This window comes from Erpetoichthys calabaricus, chromosome 5, assembly GCF_900747795.2.
Source record: "Erpetoichthys calabaricus chromosome 5, fErpCal1.3, whole genome shotgun sequence".
NCBI lineage: Eukaryota > Metazoa > Chordata > Cladistia > Polypteriformes > Polypteridae > Erpetoichthys > Erpetoichthys calabaricus.
The window spans coordinates 222,773,072-222,793,997 of NC_041398.2; the positions used below are offsets into that span (position 1 = coordinate 222,773,072).

General features: G+C 37.1%; 1 protein-coding gene across 1 annotated transcript; it reads right to left on the bottom strand.

Moving 5' to 3' along the window:
• Positions 1-8,055: 8,055 nt before the first annotated feature.
• ska1 (spindle and kinetochore associated complex subunit 1) lies at positions 8,056-20,926 on the bottom strand. Its single transcript, XM_028802583.2, has 7 exons — positions 20,819-20,926; positions 20,442-20,540; positions 19,963-20,087; positions 15,914-16,011; positions 14,681-14,800; positions 10,673-10,842; positions 8,056-8,620 (listed from the first exon to the last, which is right to left on the bottom strand). Exons 2-7 carry the CDS (start codon positions 20,527-20,529, stop codon positions 8,472-8,474), a joined length of 750 nt encoding a protein of 249 aa, XP_028658416.1. The 5' UTR covers positions 20,530-20,540; positions 20,819-20,926; the 3' UTR covers positions 8,056-8,471.

Consider the following 20,926-nt stretch of genomic DNA (forward strand, 5'->3'; position numbering starts at 1 on the left):
GGGGCTGTTTGCACACCTAGACGATACGGACGCTCGTCTAAAAATGCTGAAAGATTATCTTCACGTTGCTATCTTTTGTAAAGCTGATTCCTGAAAAGACATGCTGCACAGTGCTTCGCATACTTAAAAGCTCGAAGGGCACATATTGATTTTTGACTGAAAAACAAACTCTCTCTCTCTCTCTCTCCCTGCTCCTGACGGAGGGGTGTGAGCTGCCGCCTTCAACAGCTTTGTGCCGCGGTGCTTCGCATACTTAAAAGCCAAACAGACATATTGATTTGTTTGCTTCACTCCTTTGAAGAGGAAGATATGTTTGCATTCTTTTAATTGTGAGACGGAACTGTCATCTCTGTCTTGTCATGGAGCACAGTTTAAACTTTTGAAAAAGAGACAAATGTTTGTTTGCAGTGTTTGAATAACGTTCCTGTCTCTCTACAACCTCCTGTGTTTCTGCGCAAATCTGTGACCCAAGCATGACAATATAAAAATAACCATATAAACATATGGTTTCTACTTCGCGGATTTTCTTATTTCGCGGGTGGCTCTGGAACGCAACCCCGGCGATGGAGGAGGGATTACTGTATAAGCCAGTTTTATGTATAAGCCGATATTCTATTTTTTCATTTTCACAACTTTTTTCCTTAGATAAGCCGCGGCTTATAGACAAGAACTTAGGGTACTTCATAAAACAACAGCAGATATCCACAAGTGACACATCATTACTTACAGGATGAATCTCCTGATGGGCGGCACGGTGGCACAGTGGGTAGCGCTGCTGCCTCGCAGTTGGGTGATCTGGGGACCTGGGTTCGCTTCCCGGGTCCTCCCTGCGTGGAGTTTGCATGTTCTCCCCGTGTCTGCGTGGGTTTCCTCCGGGCACTCCGGTTTCCTCCCACAGTCCAAAGACATGCAGGTTAGGTGGACTGGCGATTCTAAATTGGCCCTAGTGTGTGCTTGGTGTGTGGGTGTGTGTCCTGCGGTGGGTTGGCACCCTGCCCAGGATTGTTTCCTGCCCTGTGTTGGCTCCAGCAGACCCCCGTGACCCTGTGTTCGGATTCAGCGGGTTGGATAATGGATGGATGGATCTCCTGATCAAAACAAATCCAAGCACATTATTGTACGATGTATCGATTATGAGAGGTGCGAGGCCACCTTTGGTAAATATCACCCTCCTCATTTTTGGGTCCTCAGCTCGGACTCAGTAGGTCACACACACACACACACACAAACGTCATACCATTGGATGGCAGCGACTGTATCTCCAACAATACATAGACATCAAAAGCTGACATTTGATTGTAAAAGAACAGTTGTTTGATTTACCTGCACTAATTCTGCCACTGAGTTACTCCCGATGGGCAATGCAAAGCTACCCATCCCTGCAAGCTACTGTCCTAAAAAGGCAGAGGGTATCCCTGTAGTTCATTTCAATATGCTTGGGAGTTTTTGTGTCTTAGTCTGTTCATTTTTGCGATTCTTTGGATTTGTTGCTCCTTTCTTTCACCACTCTTTGAATATTTGTATTGAGACTAGTTGGCTTTGGATTGTCTCTCTGTTTCAGACTATTTATTGCCTTTTTGTGCTGCAAAGAGCTTCCAATGCTTGGGTATTTTTGAAAAATAACCTTTTTTTATTTATAAAGATCCTGAGTTTGCCCTATTACTACCCGAGTTTTGACGGTTCTCAGCTAGTGGGCATTTTTAACCCTTTGCAGTCGTATTTAATTTTCAACGTCACGCTACATTAGTCGTAATTAATTATTGAAAAAACGCCAATAATTACAGCAGTTATTTTTTTCAAGCACATAGGAATAACACAGGCCACTTTTCTCGACCAGGCGACTGTGCAAATCGGTCAGAAACTTGCAGGGCCACCAGCGGTGGCCTGACGACCTATAGCGCACTTTTTACTAAGGCCAGTTTTCTGGCCTAACGACCGCAAAGGGTTAAGGTTATTTTGCTCTCTTAAGAGGCCCATGCTGTTTTGGTGCTCCGACACTCAGAAACACAACACTAACTCAGGTCTTCACTTCTGGATCTCGCTTCGACCGAGAATATAAAGCCTGGAGGACCCAGCAGCAGTGAAAAATCAATAAGAAACTTTGCTTATTTGCTTAGGATATTTATTGGGCATTACTGGTAACTCCTGTTACTTACTTTACACTGTGTTTCAATTTTAATGCGTTTCTGAATCAACCACTTTTGTATTCTTAAAACAGATAATTAGGTTGAGTATTTTAAGTGCTTCTGCACAGCAGCAGTGGATAAAGTGGGTTCAGAAAATGGATGGATGGATGACTGGATTTTAAGTGCTTTTAGCCTTTGCAATAGTGCCTTAATTTATAAGTGGAATCTATCGCTTGACTTCTAATGTAGCTCTCCTGTCTACGTAACATATATATATTACAAAATGCACCATAAAAATAAGATTACTGTTTTTCTGTTGCATTAGTCCAAAGGTAATGTTATTATAGGGAATGCATCCAGTGCTCTGGAATAAGCTTGAGAAAAGTAGAAGCTTCTTATAGGCAGAAATCTGCCATCATTCTCAACATGAGCCCCTGCTTTTAGGTCTACTAAAATACATAAAATTTACAATACATTGACATTTTACATTTACTTATTTAGCTGACAGCTTCATGCAATGCAGCTTACAACATTTATGATACAACTGGTTACATTTCTCTTTGGTTTTCCAATTGGAGCACAGGCAGTTCAAGTGACTTGCTTGTAGTCAAAAAGTGGTGTCAGTAGTAGGATTTGAACCCACAACCTTAGGGCTTGAAGCCCAAAGCATTAACCACTACACTAGCCATCAACAATATTAAATTACTACCAAATACATATATATTTTTTATGTTTGTTGTACTGTTTGCTGGAAACAGAGTGGAGCTTGTAACACTTACAGGTTAACAGGGTCTGATCTCTGTGAAGTTTCAAGTGTCTCATTTTGAGAGTTTGTGTGGGTTTATTACCGCAGCTCTTAACTACCTTAGTAGGAGTGAATGGGCATGAATGTTAATAGGTACTTCCTACCTGTGGCAATTACAGCCAGGCTGTACCAAAGTGATCATCTATGAGGAAAAATGTGCAAAAAATGTATAGTTTTTGTAATCAATATCTTGACCCAATATTTATTTCAATAGTATTTTATGCTAACAAATGTGACAGATTAAAATTTTAAAATTATCCTAAAGGGCAACAATAACTATTCTGAATTCCACAAGAAGAAAGACCTCTTGAAAAAGCTCAAAATCTGAATATGATCAGATTATTGCGAGTTGCGGATGGTTGTTTTCCTCTTTCCGCTGCAGGTTGAGCAATTGCTGATCTAGCAATTTAAAATTAACTTTAAAGCCCTGTGTACTATAGGACCTAAAGTTCTAGATAGTAAATTGGCAAGGCCAGTGTTACAGGTTACAATGTGACCCTACAGCAGGCCACTTAACTGTTTGGGCTTTAAACTACAGACATATACTAACCATTGCACTTTGATTGCGTGACATAAATAGATACAGATAAAATTAATGTAAACAAATAAATGCAAATAATAAGGATGAACTTATGCAGTTGGACTGGTCACTACAAAACATTACAGGTGATTTACCTCCACTTTAATAGCTATTTGTACTGTATTTATCTTCAATTTATACAAGTATTTTAAGAACATTATAACAACTTTCACAAGAACAGGTCTTTCAGCCCAACAAGCTCAGCAATCCTAGCTATCTAATTTCAACTAAATAAAAAAGAAGACAAAAAAACAAGTTTTAGAGGTTCCTAAAGCCTGTGCTTAGTTTAGATAATAAAATGTATGGCTTACATTAATATAGGAAGCATCCATGAATTGAATCGGTATCAGCTAAAGGCCACAAAGTGTGACACTGAACATGTCACGTTCTAGAAGGTTACTTATATTAAAATCTCAGATATAAAACTAACGATCACGGAGACACAACTGGGGGCATACTAGAATGTCTAATTGGAGTCGGATTATGTTTTCCTGGGCAGGAGTTGTGCTTTTCTGTTGATTGATTTTCACCATTACATTAGCTTTCACTGTATCTTAAATAATAACAGCAACATTTCTAGACAGGACATTTTTAGACTTTGATCTTATTATTGGATGCTCTTCTCTTTGATTATTGCAACCTCCAAGTGTCAATCCTCTATGTTAAAACTGCTTTAGTGGGTTAGATTCAGAGCAGTGGTTGCCCCAGTATTGGAGTTAGATTTAAAGTCTTTCTTTCTGGAAGAGCCAAATGCTGAGCCAGATTCAAAAAAGCAGGATTAGAAAGTTTTCCGTATCTTTGGGTTCACGGGTCACATGATTCTGTCTTAATCTGTTTCTGTAATTTGGAAACGCAGGTTTGGCTAAACCTAGGTTTTCTAGATTGGATTTAGACCAATTTCTGTGAATCCTGAATTACTTAAACTAGGATTTCAAACTGCTTCTGCTTTATATAAAGTATATTCTTGTGCTAAAATCAAAACAAAAACTCCAGGGGGGCTCATGTATAAACAGTGTGTACGCACAAAAATGTTGCATATGCCCGTTTCCACACTCACATCACGATGTATAAAAACTAAACTTGCCGTAAAGCCACGCACATTCTCAAAGCTGGTCAAACCATAGCGTACACAAGTTTTCTGCTCGGTTTTGCAAACTGGCGGCACCTAGTGTCAAAGCAGTGCTACTGTTCCTGTGTGGTTTCCATTTATTTTTTAGATTCACATCCCCGACACGGCTTTATCAAATACACTGAAATTAACCGCATATCGTTTATGGCATCTGATTGCAATCAACCCGTAACCATACAGTGGTGCACAGAATGGCCAAACTATTCCAAATACTATAGCTGTTTAGCGTTGTTACTCTCAGTGCACCACGGAGTATTTAACCCACCGTATCTGAGTGTGGAATCAGCTCTACAGCAGCTGATCGGAAAGAGAATTATCGGGATACAGCATCTAGCACACGCTGCCTCAGCCATGCGCAGTCTATTTGAACTTCGCCCATACAGTACAGCAAACGCTTCAGAGCCTGTCCTGTAGGGACCTCATGGTTCAGAAACTGTTTCATCCCAAGAGCTCTAAACACACTCAATCAGTCCATCAATTGATCCTGGTAGAACTGTTTGCACTTGTAAGTACAATCACTTCACTGCAAACTTGCGCTACAGTTATAATATTGCACAACCTGAGTCACTTTATAAAGCACATATTTACATATGACGACGACTGGCTTCTAAGTCGATTCAGATTTCCAAGCGCTATCTTCGTGGAGCTCTTGAAATCATTTTTTATATGAAATGCAGTAAAGTATGTTTATTACATTAAATGAAGTTTAAAATTTATCTGTATAAACAATGTATATTGTTAATAAAAATGTGAGGACACAGTGGACAGTGATAGCGATGAGCTGGTGCCCCGTTCAGGGATTGTTCCTACCTCGTGCTGTACGCTTGCTGGGATTGGCGCGACCCTGGATGGAATAATTAAACATGTACTACAAAGATATTTCAATGTTCCATAAACGTTTTGAAGAATCAGTGTTCTAAGATTACAGATGGCTTAGCATCTATTACAGAGCTGATTGTGTGGCGATTGGTTACTTGGAGAAAGAAACATGATTAAATGGAAATGATTAAAGCGGAAATTTCGAGATTAAAGTTGACATTTGGACATTTTTTTCCAACTGTGTCCCTATTTTGTTTTTCTTTTCCTTATAGCCTACCTAATACGCTTCCATATGACACTCAGACGGTAGGCTACGACTCGCCTTTTCATGGCGACTTTGATATCTGACCACTTCTTTTTTATTTCGGGCAGTTTGCGACATTCTGAACTTGAACTTTCGAGTTTCTCTGCCACTCTGTTACTCGATCAACTTCCTTTTGTTGTTAATATCACTGCTTAAACCAACAAATAGAACGTTTTTCCTTGCTTCTACTTGGAATTCATTGAAATTCTTTTTCTCTTGTACATTTGCCATTGTCTTTTCACAGAACACAAAACATAAGGGGCTATTTATATTGATTTGCATATTCAAAGAGGCGTAATTCTCGGAGGAGTCTGGGTGGGACGGCAGGCGTGTGCATATGCGTTACTTTTCACGCTGACCGGGATTTACGTAGAGGAAGAACGTGGAAGTTGGCATATGCACAGACTTATGCATCTGGATTTTTTTGTGCATTTCCGCTTTTGTCCATACGCCACGTTTTAGTGTGAATTCTACGCGTGGCGTTATGCATGAGGCCCCAGAATTAACATGGACTGTTTGTGAATTTTTGTTTAGTTTTACTCCTTTTTATTTGACAAAACAACTGCTGACAATTTGTGGCATTGTTCCCTTAAAATATTTATGGTTGGCTAAATACTTTTAAACCTGAATCTGAAAAGTAAATTCAGTGACGCATAGAAACAAATTATGCTCAAGAATAACTTATAAGAAAATCGATGGAAGATATACCCACAGCTGTGGGTACCCAGAGCAGTGACCTAAATTGGAAAAGAGGGACATTTTACCAGAAAAGAAATGACTTTGTAAAACACCTTTCACCATGACAATGCAATTCACCCTTATCTTCTCATATGGTCTTTTAGAAATGCCCTTTGGCTTTGTGTTATGTTCAGTAGCAAACTAATAATAGGCCCTGTTATTCTCAAACCACTCAAATTTCAGTTGAGCAAGGAGTAAGAGCTTATCCTGGCAGCACTGCACACAATGCAGGAAAAGGGCAAGGACAGCATAGCAGTTATTCACAAGGTCCACTCACACCTGAAGTGGTACCATTTAACCAAACATGCACAGCTTTCAAAATGTAGAAGGATAAGAGTTATCCAGCACAGAGAACATGCAAACTACATGCAGACAGCCGGGTGCTGGATTTTAACCAAGGGTGCTGGATCTGTAAAATGGCAAGACTAATCACTGTGCACTACCGTGCCATGTAAGCTATATGTCTACTATATTTCAGCTAAATATCTTAAATGTTTTAAATTAACATTTCACACTTACAGCCTTATGCTCAATTGTCTTAAAGCTGCAGAAAATTACATTCAGACAGGAAAAACAGTATTGTGTGGATGAAAAAAAAATTAAAATATATATTTTCTTGGCATTTTTTACTTTATATTCTGTAGATGGTTTTGTATTACTCTACTGATGCATTGTTTCCACATTGAAAGTTTGGCTTTTGGGCTATACATGAATGAAACATTTATTAAAGGTTAAAATAGGATAAATAAATTATTTGAAAGACTGGATAGTAAGTTATCAATTCAGAATTTTACAAACTATTGTAAACATCAGAAATAAGTTGTGCCACTAAAAAAATGCCTCAAACATGAATATCAAAGTGCTTTTTAAACGGTGATTTTCTTTCCATGACATGTAAATAGTAACATTTTCAAAAAAAATTAATGTAATTGCTGTCACTTCTAGGGGGTACTGGGGTAGGAAATTTCCTGTATGCAATGCAGATTTGATTCACACCCCATAGCAATGTTCAAATAATTAAAAATAACTGCATGTAAAACTCTTATAAACTATGCATGGCACAAAGGCAAAATGCATTCAACATCCCGAATGAAGCCCTATTTGAAGGAAGACTAAACATGCTTACTGTATCTGCACTGGTTTTTCCAATGGCATGCAGGGTAATTTAATTGACAGCTCTTAAATGGCTTAGATTTGCGATGAATGGATATCCCATCAAACGTAACAGTACCTCCAAGAAGACTATTATAAATGAGACTAGGATAAAGAACATTGAACAAAAAATAAACACAATCTACTCTGTTCAAGTTAATTATCATGCAGAATCTTGTTTTGTCAAAAAAGCAGACATAGAAATGGTGTATAAAAAAGTGTATATTTCATAAAAACAAGTATAAAAAAAACGTTTAAAACAAAAAAGCTAACAATTACTACTTGGGTCAACTGTGAAATGGATTACGGACGTAAAGTTGGCACAATTAACATAAAATTTTGTTTATATTAGTTCCAATGAAATGATTGGCTGAGCTGAGAATTATTTTTTAATTTAAGCTCTCAAAAAACCCAAATATGACCAAACATTTTACAGAATAAATAGGAAAAATAAATGATATATTGAAATACAAAACATATATAAGCAACAACAATATGGTTCAGAGAATGTTAATAAGTATTACATTGCAATTTTGGAGCAGTAAACACAATACATTTGTAAATCTTTAACATTTAGGATAAGAAAGAACTTTGACTAGAAGAACTCAAAACAGTAAATTAAATTTTATTGCTACTACATGCAGTTTACTCTGCATTACTGCTTCATAAAACCTTTAGATGAAACAACCTTAGATTTACTGCTAATAAAATTCAGTATATTTGTAAATTATAAGAAAATGAAATGAGACACAGGGGTTTGGGGCAATTTAGGTAGTGCTTGTAGAAGACATACATTACATTGACTGAATTCCAGAGTTTTACAGTACAATGTATCGAACAAGCCCCCCATCTCTAACCTCCCGCATTCTCCTGCAGTGTCGTAATATGTTCAGCATCCCATGGAATTTCTTGTCTACTTTCATTTGTGTAAATTCTTTAATGTCAGCATCAACTATAAAATACAATCCTATAATAAAAGAAAAAATCCCAAATCCATATTAATTTCGCAGGCATGATTCAATATGACAGATTAGTACAACACTTAGAAAGAGAAATTCTGACTAATGGCTTAACAAGCAGTTAGCAAAAGCTTTTAGTTCTTATTCATACAGCATTCCCCAGTAAACACCCTCTCCACTCCCATTTTACAGGTAATGTAACTTGTACAGATGAGAATATATACAGTGGTGTGAAAAACTATTTGCCCCCTTCCTGATTTCTTATTCTTTTGCATGTTTGTCACACAAAATGTTTCTGATCATCAAACACATTTAACCATTAGTCAAATATAACACAAGTAAACACAAAATGCAGTTTGTAAATGGTGGTTTTTATTATTTAGGGAGAAAAAAAAATCCAAACCTACATGGCCCTGTGTGAAAAAGTAATTGCCCCCTGAACCTAATAACTGGTTGGGCCACCCTTAGCAGCAATAACTGCAATCAAGCGTTTGCGATAACTTGCAATGAGTCTTTTACAGCGCTCTGGAGGAATTTTGTCCCACTCATCTTTGCAAAATTGTTGTAATTCAGCTTTATTTGAGGGTTTTCTAGCATGAACCACCTTTTTAAGGTCATGCCATAGCATTTCAATTGGATTCAGGTCAGGACTTTGACTAGGCCACTCCAAAGTCTTCATTTTGTTTTTCTTCAGCCATTCAGAGGTGGATTTGCTGGTGTGTTTTGGGTCATTGTCCTGTTGCAGCACCCAAGATCGCTTCAGCTTGAGTTGACGAACAGATGGCCGGACATTCTCCTTCAGGATTTTTTGGTAGACAGTAGAATTCATGGTTCCATCTATCACAGCAAGCCTTCCAGGTCCTGAAGCAGCAAAACAACCCCAGACCATCACACTACCACCACCATATTTTACTGTTGGTATGATGTTCTTTTTCTGAAATGCTGTGTTCCTTTTACGCCAGATGTAACGGGACAATTGCCTTCCAAAAAGTTCAACTTTTGACTCATCAGTCCACAAGGTATTTTCCCAAAAGTCTTGGCAATCATTGAGATGTTTCTTAGCAAAATTGAGACGAGCCCTAATGTTCTTTTTGCTTAACAGTGGTTTGCGTCTTGGACATCTGCCCTGCAGGCCGTTTTTGCCCAGTCTCTTTCTTATGGTGGAGTCGTGAACACTGACCTTAATTGAGGCAAGTGAGGCCTGCAGTTCTTTAGACGTTGTCCTGGGGTCTTTTGTGACCTCTCGGATGAGTCGTCTCTGCGCTCTTGGGGTAATTTTGGTCGGCCGGCCACTCCTGGGAAGGTTCACCACTGTTCCATGTTTTTGCCATTTGTGGATAATGGCTCTCACTGTGGTTCGCTGGAGTCCCAAAGCTTTAGAAATGGCTTTATAACCTTTACCAGACTGATAGATCTCAATTACTTCTGTTCTCATTTGTTCCTGAATTTCTTTGGATCTTGGCATGATGTCTAGCTTTTGAGGTGCTTTTGGTCCACTTCTCTGTGTCAGGCAGCTCCTATTTAAGTGATTTCTTGATTGAAACAGGTGTGGCAGTAATCAGGCCTGGGGGTGGCTACGGAAATTGAACTCAGGTGTGATACACCACAGTTAGGTTATTTTTTAACAAGGGGGCAATTACTTTTTCACACAGGTCCATGTAGGTTTGGATTTTTTTTCTCCCTAAATAATAAAAACCATCATTTAAAAACTGCATTTTGTGTTTACTTGTGTTATATTTGACTAATGGTTAAATGTGTTTGATGATCAGAAACATTTTGTGTGACAAATATGCAAAAGAATAAGGGGGCAAATAGTTTTTCACACCACTGTACACATGCTTGATGGATTATTTTAATAGCAAGGCCAATTGTACACTGGCAGGATGATGTAATGCAAACTCTCAAATGACAGTGCTAATTTGTGCTTACTACACAATGTTGAGTAAGCAATGATTTGTTGAGTGAATACAGTTAGCTCAAAAAAAAAAAAGTAAAAATGTATCTAATATATCCTCAACATCTTTTTATATTGCCCAACCCCAGTTATACATAATACTTACCTTTAGTGGTCTTTAACTCCTCGTCTTTGAAACGCTGAAGAAGTTTACGTGATGCATTGTTAAGTGACTTGACTGGCAGCTGCATTATCTTATATTTTCCCACCACTGCTTTGTTGAAATCTTGGATTACAGAATTAACCTGGGGATAGGTCAAGCGGCCCTTCATGTACCTTGATAAATGTAAAATAGGGATATGAAGCAAGACAAATGGAACACACAATTATCCTTATATTTCTTGTGCAAAATATACTTAGATTTAGGTATACACTATATTTCAAAGGCTTCAGTAAACAATGGTTAGAAATATCTGCCATAGCAACATTTTTTCCACAAATAAAATTTTGAAAGTTGTTGAATAAATATAATTTAAAGCATGTTAAACTACTAGTCCTTAACAAACATTCCAAAGAACACATAATCAAAAGTAGGTTATGCAATCAATTTTTTCTTTGAAACAAAATAAAGTATGATTCTTAGAAAAAACAAAATTATGGTAGTAAATATGGAAACAAACTAGTAAAGACTATGCATCACCTTAGATCTATAGGTCTAACAGTTCACGTACTTAAAAACAAACTACTAATTACAAGCCTCAGGTGCAAGAACCACAATATACTGATACTGCACAGTTATTCATTAGTTAAAATACAAAGTAGAGAGAAAGAAATTTAATAAGTGTATGAGAAAAATCTCCAAAAAGAACATAACGAAAACGAGAACTAGAACATAAAATATTGTTTTTCATTTTACAAGAACGAGAACTGAAATTAAGGCAAACAGAGAAGCTAAAACTAAATAAAAATTAGTGATATGTGAACGAACTAAAACGAGAAAGAAAATTGAGTAAAAACAAAAAAAAACAGCAATAGCATTTTCGTTAAATCCGGTTCAGTCATGCAGAGGGGTTGTTTGTAGGTCGCCCTGAGCGTTCAGTTATACTGTTCACTATGCAGCGATCTTGTACCTTGGGCTTACTATAATCAAATGGCACAACTTTTGTAAAGGACTGTTTTTTGTTGAGTACATTTGGCTCGTCAGGTTGAAGCAGTAAGCACGTGTGGTTGACGATGGCGAGTTTTGTGGACAGAAAGCGAGAAAGTAACGTGTGGAAATACTTTTATTACAGTGCAGATTACAATAAAAGCAAATGTAGCGTGCAAGAAGAAGAAAAGAGTCTTGGAGTTTCAGTGCAGGACCACCTGGATCAGTACTTAGTGGAAGTCCAGCACTTCTCTGGCACCATGACTGTACTTCATACAGGGACATACGGTCTCATGTCATCTTGAAAAGTAAAAAAAAAACTAAATGATAACATAAAATAAATTTGTCCACTGATCTGTGCTATAAATTTCATAACTATGTGTGTGTAAAGAATGACTGATGAGATATGAAACATAACCAGTAGTCAATGTGCATGTTGCCAGGTGAATGGTGAATAAGATACTCTTTTGGATTCATATATTTGTAACCGTCGGATAGTCGAGCCTCGGATTCAGGAGGAACAGTGTGGTTTTCGTCCTGGTCGCGGAACAGTGGACCAGCTCTACACCCTTAGCAGGGTCCTTGAGGGTGCATGGGAGTTTGCCCAATCAGTCTACATGTGTTTTGTGGACTTGGAAAAGGCATTCGACCGTGTCCCTCGGGGAATCCTGTGGGGGGTACCGGACCCCCTGAAAAGGGCTGTTCGGTCCCTGTACGACCGGTGCCAGAGCTTGGTCCACATTGCCGGCAGTAAGTCGAACCCGTTTCCAGTGAGAGTTGGACTCCGCCAGGGCTGCCCTTTGTCACCGATTCTGTTCATAACTTTTATGGACAGAATTTCTAGGCGCAGCCAGGGCGTTGAGGGGGTCCGGTTTGGTGGACTCAGGATTGGGTCACTGCTTTTTGCAGATGATGTTGTCCTGTTTGCTTCATCAGGCCGTGATCTTCAGCTCTCTCTAGATCGGTTCGCAGCGAAGTGTGAAGCGGCTGGGATGGGAATCAGCACCTCCAAATCCGAGACCATGGTCCTCAGCCGGAAAAGGGTGGAGTGCCCTCTCAGGGTTGGTAGCGAGATCCTGAATCGGTCTGTCGTGGTCAAAAAGGAGCTGAGCCGTAAGGCAAAGCTCTCAATTTACCAGTCGATCCATGTTCCTACCCTCACCTATGGTCATGAGCTATGGGTAGTGACCGAAAGAACGAGATCGCGAATACAAGCGGCTGAAATGAGTTTCCTCCGCAGGGTGTCTGGGCTTTCCCTTAAAGATAGGGTGAGAAGCTCAGTCATCCGGAAGGGGCTCAGAGTAGAGCCGCTGCTCCTCCGCATCGAGAGGAGTCAGATGAGGAGGCTTGGGCATCTGATCAGGATGCCTACTGGATGCCTCCCTGGTGAGGTGTTCCGGGCACGTCTAACCGGGAGGACGCCCCGGGGAAGACCCAGGACACGCTGGAGGGACTATGTCTCTCGACCGGCCTGGGAACGCCTTGGGATTCTCCCGGAAGAGCTAGAAGAAGTGGCCGGGGAGAGGGAAGTCTGGGCATCTCTGCTCAAGCTGCTGCCCCCGGGACCCGACCTTGGATAAGCGGAACAGGATGGATGGATGGATATTTGTAACTCTGACTCTGAAGAGTCAGTGCCTCACCATCCATGATCCTCACCGCACATCACTGGTTCAGTATGTCAACATACAGTATGGTGATGCTAGTTGCCGAGGACCTCATCTGTGCACCTGCATTACAGGAACTCGTCAAGCGAATATTTTTACTGTGTGGCTATCTGTGCAATGGACGTCCTTGCAACAAAATGTGTGCTTGTTTAAAGCTTAACAGCAACGTGCTTGCACACAGCGTTTTTAGAAGTATTAAGCTGCTTCGTTGTTCTTTCATATTCAAGTATTTCAACTAAAGTTTGTTTTTCTTTTGCAGTCCACAGCATTCTGTTAGGTGAATATGCAGTGCGAGACTTAAATTTGAGTGATTATGTGCGCAATTATGCCCTGCAATGGACTTACTTACATTGCAGTAAAATATAAATAACACATTCTTCTTTGAAAACATAATTATTTGTTTTGGGGTGTAAGGAAAAGTGGCCTTTGGTTTCTGCTTCATTACTTCCAAATTCCTGTAAGCTTATACTTTGCTGTGTTGTTCTCCTCAAGGTTTCTCAAAGATATTATCAGATGTTTGGTTCTCCCTGTCTACCAGCTCATACAGAATTTCCACAGGATTGGCTTATCTGAATTAAAATGTGCCATATCGATATACTTCTAATTTTAAACTTCAGCTGAGCTGCTCCCAATACTACTTGTATTCTGCATGTACGTTACTTGCTTTCATCATATTTTAGATGTTATATTGAAACATATTTCACTAGCTCCAAAAACCCCAATGAGCATAACAGATTAAGTGTTTACAAATCATTTTTAGCCGTAAAGTAGGCTACTATTAAAAAGTAGCAATTTAACTAAGCTTTCCTGTAGAGCTGAGCTACTGATAACACATTTTAAATAGCATAAAATTATCAGTGGTAGATTTAATTTGATTAGGTCAGGATATCTTACAAGATACAATTTGAGCTCTTATATCACAATAAAGTACTTTAGGTGCATAAAATAATACCACAAACATTAATATGTGCACAACTTGTTATAATTTGGGCATTTTCCAAGCCATGATCTAATCTACCAGCTCATCAATATCCAATAGTTTGGGGTGTATTGTTAGTATTTATAGTTTAAACTGTTAATTTCAGTTTTAAAAATGATGCAACCAGTGTAACCTTTTATATTTTTACTTTAAGTCACATCCTTTATTTACAAAGTTTTTTTTTTTTTTTATAGTTACAATAATGAAAACATTAGGTAAATAATTATCAAAACTTTGCTTTAATCCAAATCAAGTAGAATTGTATTTTAAAAAACATTTAATGCTAAAACAATTGTGAAAGGTTTGTATTTACGTAGAGGGTTCTTAACAATAGCCTTTGTCTTGTTATATGTAAAGAAAAAAGGTAAGAAAAAACATCCTTACCCTGGGATCTCTTCAAATTCAGCCATGGTAATAAACTCCATCTCTTTAATATTGCTCCATGGTTTAGATATTTTTTTCTCAGGCTTAGTTTCTTTGGGTTCTGCTTGCACAATTACTTCCCTGTAAATGCCATACATAGCATCATTATGCGTTTTTACATTTTTTTTCCTTTATTGTGTCGCTAAACATTTAACACTATGTTCTCCAATGTTGTGTTACTGTTAAGAATACTGTCACTTTGCAGTTTTTCTTGAGTCTGCCATAACAGCACAACTGCTCTGAACTTCATGCCTGTCAGAACATTCCTGCCTTGACTCAGTCCCTTATTGAAATGTATACATTTAACCAGGTTTAAACTAATATATTTCTTTACCTAATTACAAATAAGCATTTGGTATCCTTAGTCTAACTATTGCCATCTTTCATGCTACTATGCTGAATGTTAAAATCCATAAAACATTGCATTAGCTGTTTTTTCTCTCCACACTCTTCCAATGACTATTTTTTAAAAATGAGCAATTGCATGAGCATTAATATTTATATTTGGGATTTCATAATTATATGTTAATGGTCTTTACATTTCATCCAAATTGTCAAGTGTAAGATCCTGGCCATTACCATTTTTACATACTATTATTTCTCTGAATATAGCTACCAACAACTTTCTAATTCTTTTTACTCTGGATACCCCCTACTGTACATAGTTCTTCATAACAGTTTTCAACTATTTTATTGTAAGTTCTATCTCGGCTTCAAACGTGTTTAATTTTCTCATCAAATCCAGCTCTCTTTACAGATGAAGATCCTCAACTGCATCTTAATAATTCCAATCATATAATTCCTTAATTCTCTATCAGACTTATTGATCTCCCCCCAATTTCTCATTAACGTGAAATATATTTTTCTCCTTAATGTACTGCATTGGGAGTAAATGAAATAGTAAAAACAATTATATGGCATTTTTTCAAAGTGGTGCACATACAGCATAACAAAAAATATTTAGGATGGCAATAATAAGATTGCAGAGAGATGGATGATGTTTATGGAGAAGCAAGCTGGCTATGTTGATAAATAATGCCTTTTTATACACATCCACACCCAGAAATTGATAACTGGTAATTTTTGGGGATATGCTGCTTTCTGAGCTAACCTGGGAATGAAAATTCAAATGTCTATAAACTTTGCTCATAGATTTTCAAAAAAAGGCTCATTTATACTAAGAAGATAACTTACATGCTTTGACGGGAGCACTTCTTAGGCATGTGAGCAGGAATATGTTCACTTAAATAAACTAATTCTTTCATGTCTTCTCCATATATCTCCTCTAAATCCTGTTAAAAAAATTGTTTACATTGATTCTAACATTTCATGCTTTCATGTTTAAGCCATATACACATTACACATGATTAATGAGAACCACAATATGAAAGATACACTACACAGTATTAGAGGCTTAGCAACTTTATTATTTTACTCAAAAGGTGCAAATATGCTACATAACATGCCTAAATAATCTTGTCCATGGTTGGGTGACAGGACACACCAACACAAGGTACAGTCCTCAACATGCCGCCTCCTTAAGGATAGTCATAGTCTCTCTCACACACACACTCCCCCACAAACAAGCTCCCAATATATTTACAGATACAAAACCTTTGCTGTAGAATTTTTTTTTTTTGAATGGTTTACACTCAGGTAGTTAGCAATACTCCATCATAAACTGCCTAGTCTGCTAATCAAAGAAGGTACTGTAGTTGATCTGCCTGAATATTTGGGTCTGCTACAAGCAACACTATGTCTAAAAATAAGTTATATAGACAAGACCAACATTACATTTTAACTATTTCAAAAACAGAATCAAATCATTTCCTCTCTCTGCTAAGTACTTAAATCCTAAAACAATTATGAAACAATGTTTCAGTTTATCTGCATATAATCTTTGTATTTTTACTTATGTTGTGTGTTTTGCAGTATTGCCACTAGTCTGCTTGAAATATTTAAGTATCAATTTCACTTTACCATGTATATATGATAATAAATATAAGCTTGAACGTGCTTATAAGCACATAATGGAATACATACAAATCAGAAAAAAATGCAGCCCAAGTGCTTCTATTATTAGTACAAAACAGAAATAAACTGAAATGTGTAGCACTCTGTGTTAGGTTTAACCCCGAAGAAACAAGCTAAAAGCGTTAAATGTTTTTCCAAAAAAAAAAAAAAAAAAGAGTAAATACCAAAATGTCAACAGAATTACAATATGAAAAGTATATCTAATGTCCACTGCTGTACTGAAGCAGATTTAGTATACATGCTTTGTGTAACTTTTTTTGAAACAGCCACCAATACACATAGGCAGTGTTTGAGCAGATGTCAAAACATTACTGTGTAATATTTCTTCTGTTGATTGCAAATGACAGGGCTGAATGTCAGTGCCTGACTGGTAGGATTGTACTGACTAACTCACTCTGCATGGTCCCCCTACTGGTGTACTGTATCAAGTTCCAGATGTGCAGAGCACAGCACACATGATGTACTGGATGTGATGTTTGGATGTGATATACAGCATCCACGACAGCATTTCCTTGTAACCCATGAGACATACTTATATGGAACAAACATTTATAGCATATTTATGATGGAAGCTGTTACATATCACAGTTTCTACACATTCAGTGGTGGCTTCATAACAGTCATTGTTATTAATGAAATGGAAGCATTTCATAACAAGTAAAAAACACTCCTAACTTTGCCGAAAATGGGTGCATGCAACAACCAGTTTGTGGACCAGTACCATTTCTGGACTGGTTTTCCCACTATGCTCGGTGGTATCAGAAAACTGACAATACCAACATGCTGTCTGCAGTGACAGGCTGCCAGTGGCTGTAACAAGCAAATGGTTTACTGGTACTTTTCTGACACTGCTCAGCATAATGGTTCATTTCAACAACTATTTTCTCCATCAGACTATCACTGACAAATTGTAAATAATCTAGATAACCATGGTCAACAGATATCTTTAGGCCGAGGTTACCTGTAAATGGGCAACAAGGAGGTGAAGGCTAAACTTGACAGGTTGTAATCTACTGAACAGATGCCAGTTTTATTCACATCGTTATCACTATTGCTTGATTCCAGCACTTCTTTAGTTTGTTCTAAAACAGGCCTTATAGCTTTTCGTTCACCATTGTGTTTTTGGCTGATGGCTCCACTTCATTCACAAGTATTGAGTTATCATAAAGTAACAGAATGCATACAAATAATTATGATTTTTTGCAGCATGTTATTTTATCCACTAGATGACAGCAGAGTACTGCTTTGAGAGTTTTACGGGCTTAACAATATAAAGCAGATTATTACACGTCACCCTGAGTCCAACTCGGGCGTAACTCTAATAAGAATTCCAAGCCTGAGTCACACTAGAGCATAACGCCAAGGAGGTTAAATAATTGGAGATTAAACAGAGATCAACATAAATTACAATTAAATTAAAAATGACAGATGATTTCTTTGCATGAAAGAAATGTATTTTAATTACAAAACCTACATTTACTAACATGTTACAAATTGTGAACCATTAAAATTAAGATGCTTTTAAAAACTATTTACAGAGACCTTGCCTTTAATCAAAAGTTTACATCTATAACTACACAACTCTTATACTAAATGACATATATATTGATTTTTGATACAATCATTTTCCAATATTTCAATACATTTTTGTGCTTTTCAGTTAAATAAAACTTTGGCAAATTATCAATGCACAGTCAGGAACATATTTAAAACAAGTCTCACCATCTGCTTCCAAGAACAATGTTTTATCAAGTAATCATGAAATGATAAGCACCGGGCAAATTTGACTTCACAATTGTGTTGCTTATGGAAGCAGGAAAGTGCTACAGATTCAGGTTTAATTTTGTCTTTGGCTGTGTAAGCTCCATGGATGTGGGTTTTAATTGGGCTCCATCTCTGACTGTCAGTAGTTGTCATACTTTCTCTGTGTTTATGGGAGTTTTTTTTACTGGTTACTCTAGTTCTCTCCCATACGTAAAAATATATTAATTTAGATTAACTCTTAGTTCTAAGCAACATAGTCAATGAGTGTGTTTATATACACTGCAGTGAATGCATAATTTTACCCATATTTCTGCAATGATATACTCCAACTTTTTGAGTCCATTTGATTGGAAAATTGCACTCAGGAAAAGGGATGAAAAAATGTTCAGTTTAAAACATTTATAGAAATTGTAGTTCCCAATAAAAAGGACAATGTAAGCCACAAAATAAAATGCCTCCTAGAGGAACCACAGAAATACATACACCTATAAATGTTATATAATTGTGCCAACACCTGGGATTAATAAAGTATCTATCTATCTATCTATCTAACATTATGACCTAATGTTGCAGAATTTTTAACTGGGAATTACTATGTAATGCATTCTGTTCTTTCACCTTAAGTAAAACTCAGTTCTTAATGAATAAAGGAGAAATACCTTTTGTGCTTAGCTGTGTTTTAAAGTTTTGCAACGATCAACTGAAAGTGCAAGAAACATTACAGTCATCAATTATTGCAAATATCTAATACAATATAAAAACTCATTTTAAGACAAACTTGCTATCTTCTCTTCTCATATAAATGGTATATATACTGTACAGGAAACAAACCACAATCCACTCAAGATCACTCTATCATAGACCTTTTTGTAACTGTGATAGCCTATAAATATTTTTTTATCTTTTGTAATATGCCAGTTCCATAAATTAAATGACCATCTGGTTTCTGACGTAGGTAAAATCTCCTCCAGTCTACCATTGGACATCGCCACACTGCAACCAGTCATCTCTGATTTGGACACAACTTAAAACTGATAGTATGTGAAAAGCAGACAAAAATAGCATGTTATTTCTTATTTAATTATGTGACTATTACACGTTATAATGTATAAATGTCTGAAACAACATACAAATATATGGTTATACTTTAAAACCCAAAGCAATGCATTACTCCAGTAACCCGTTATCCGTTTTCTTAACACACTTCTGAAGAGCTATTTCGTGGGGATGCTAGAGACTATCCTGGAAATAATTAGGTACAAGGCAGGAATAACACCTGGACAATGTACCAGTCCATTACAGGGTAAAAAAAAATAACACTGATGACATAATAATAAATACATAAACACCTGTGTCATTATTTTAATCAAAGTGATACCATAAACATACAAACACGAATTTCACAGAAAAAAAATCATAAAAACGGAAAATAAAAAAGAAAATACCTTTAGTGATTTTAATGTCTCTATTTGATGAAATATTTGGGCTTCAAGTTTGTTTAAAAATTCATTAATGACAAGAATGTCCTGATTTAGTTTCTTCAAAACTTGCCTTTTCTCATTATCACTGGCTAAAAATATAAAACAATGAAATAATTTACTTTTAAATGAAGCATATTTCAGTACAATTAACTAAATTTAACAACCAAAAGATAAGCAATGCAACAATTGCCTGGTACGGAATCGTATTAGGGAAACAGGGAAGAAAAAAAAAGGTCTATTTCGACTTTAATCTTGTAGTTTGTCATTAAAGCAGAATGTAAACGACATTCTTCTCTGTGGCCCTATTACGCTTCCGTACCCTGGGCCATTTCTAACAAAAATAAATAAATAATAATAATAAGCAACAACTGAAACTTTACGTCTTTCAATTCCATTACTTTTTTACAACATAACTGAAATAGAGTGAACACATGGTTTTATACTTAGGCTCTTCAACTGGAAGATCGTCTTGACGGCAGATATTTTAGCATTAATGTGTTCGATCAAATCCTCCAGTCCAGTAACATCCATAATGAAAGTTGCTAGTCCAAAAGAAAAATATAGTGCAATGCATTAAATACAAATGTCTCATACTCCTGAACTGTAAATACTTCAAATTTCATATTCGGCCTAAAATGATTAGCAAATTGACTGATATGCGGAAAGCACAACTCAAAGCTCAAACAATTAAACATAACACACGTATTAAAATCGTACATGTCATAATAATAAATAAATATATAATTATAATAACAATAATAAATAAATATATATATAGAGAGAGAGAGAGAGTAAAAATTACTAGAAATTATCAACCGACCTTGTTTGAGCAAGTTTGAAAACGCCTGCAGGACGCAGTTTCTTCAGTCTCAAATGACGCGCCGTTGTGTTACTTCCTGGATGTATTCGCGGGGGATTGTATCGAACT

What these genes read in the sequence shown, in the direction of transcription:
- ska1 (XM_028802583.2), bottom strand. Translation starts at nt 20,529, where the DNA reads ATGGATGTTACTGGACTGGAGGATTTGATCGAACACATTAATGCTAAA. An exon ending in CTTCCAGTTGAAGAGCCTAA is followed by an intron (nt 20,088 to 20,441) that starts GTATAAAACCAT and finishes TTATATTTTTAG; the next exon opens with CCAGTGATAATGAGAAAAGG. An exon ending in GAATTTGAAGAGATCCCAGG is followed by an intron (nt 10,843 to 14,680) that starts GTAAGGATGTTT and finishes ACATTTATCAAG; the next exon opens with GTACATGAAGGGCCGCTTGA.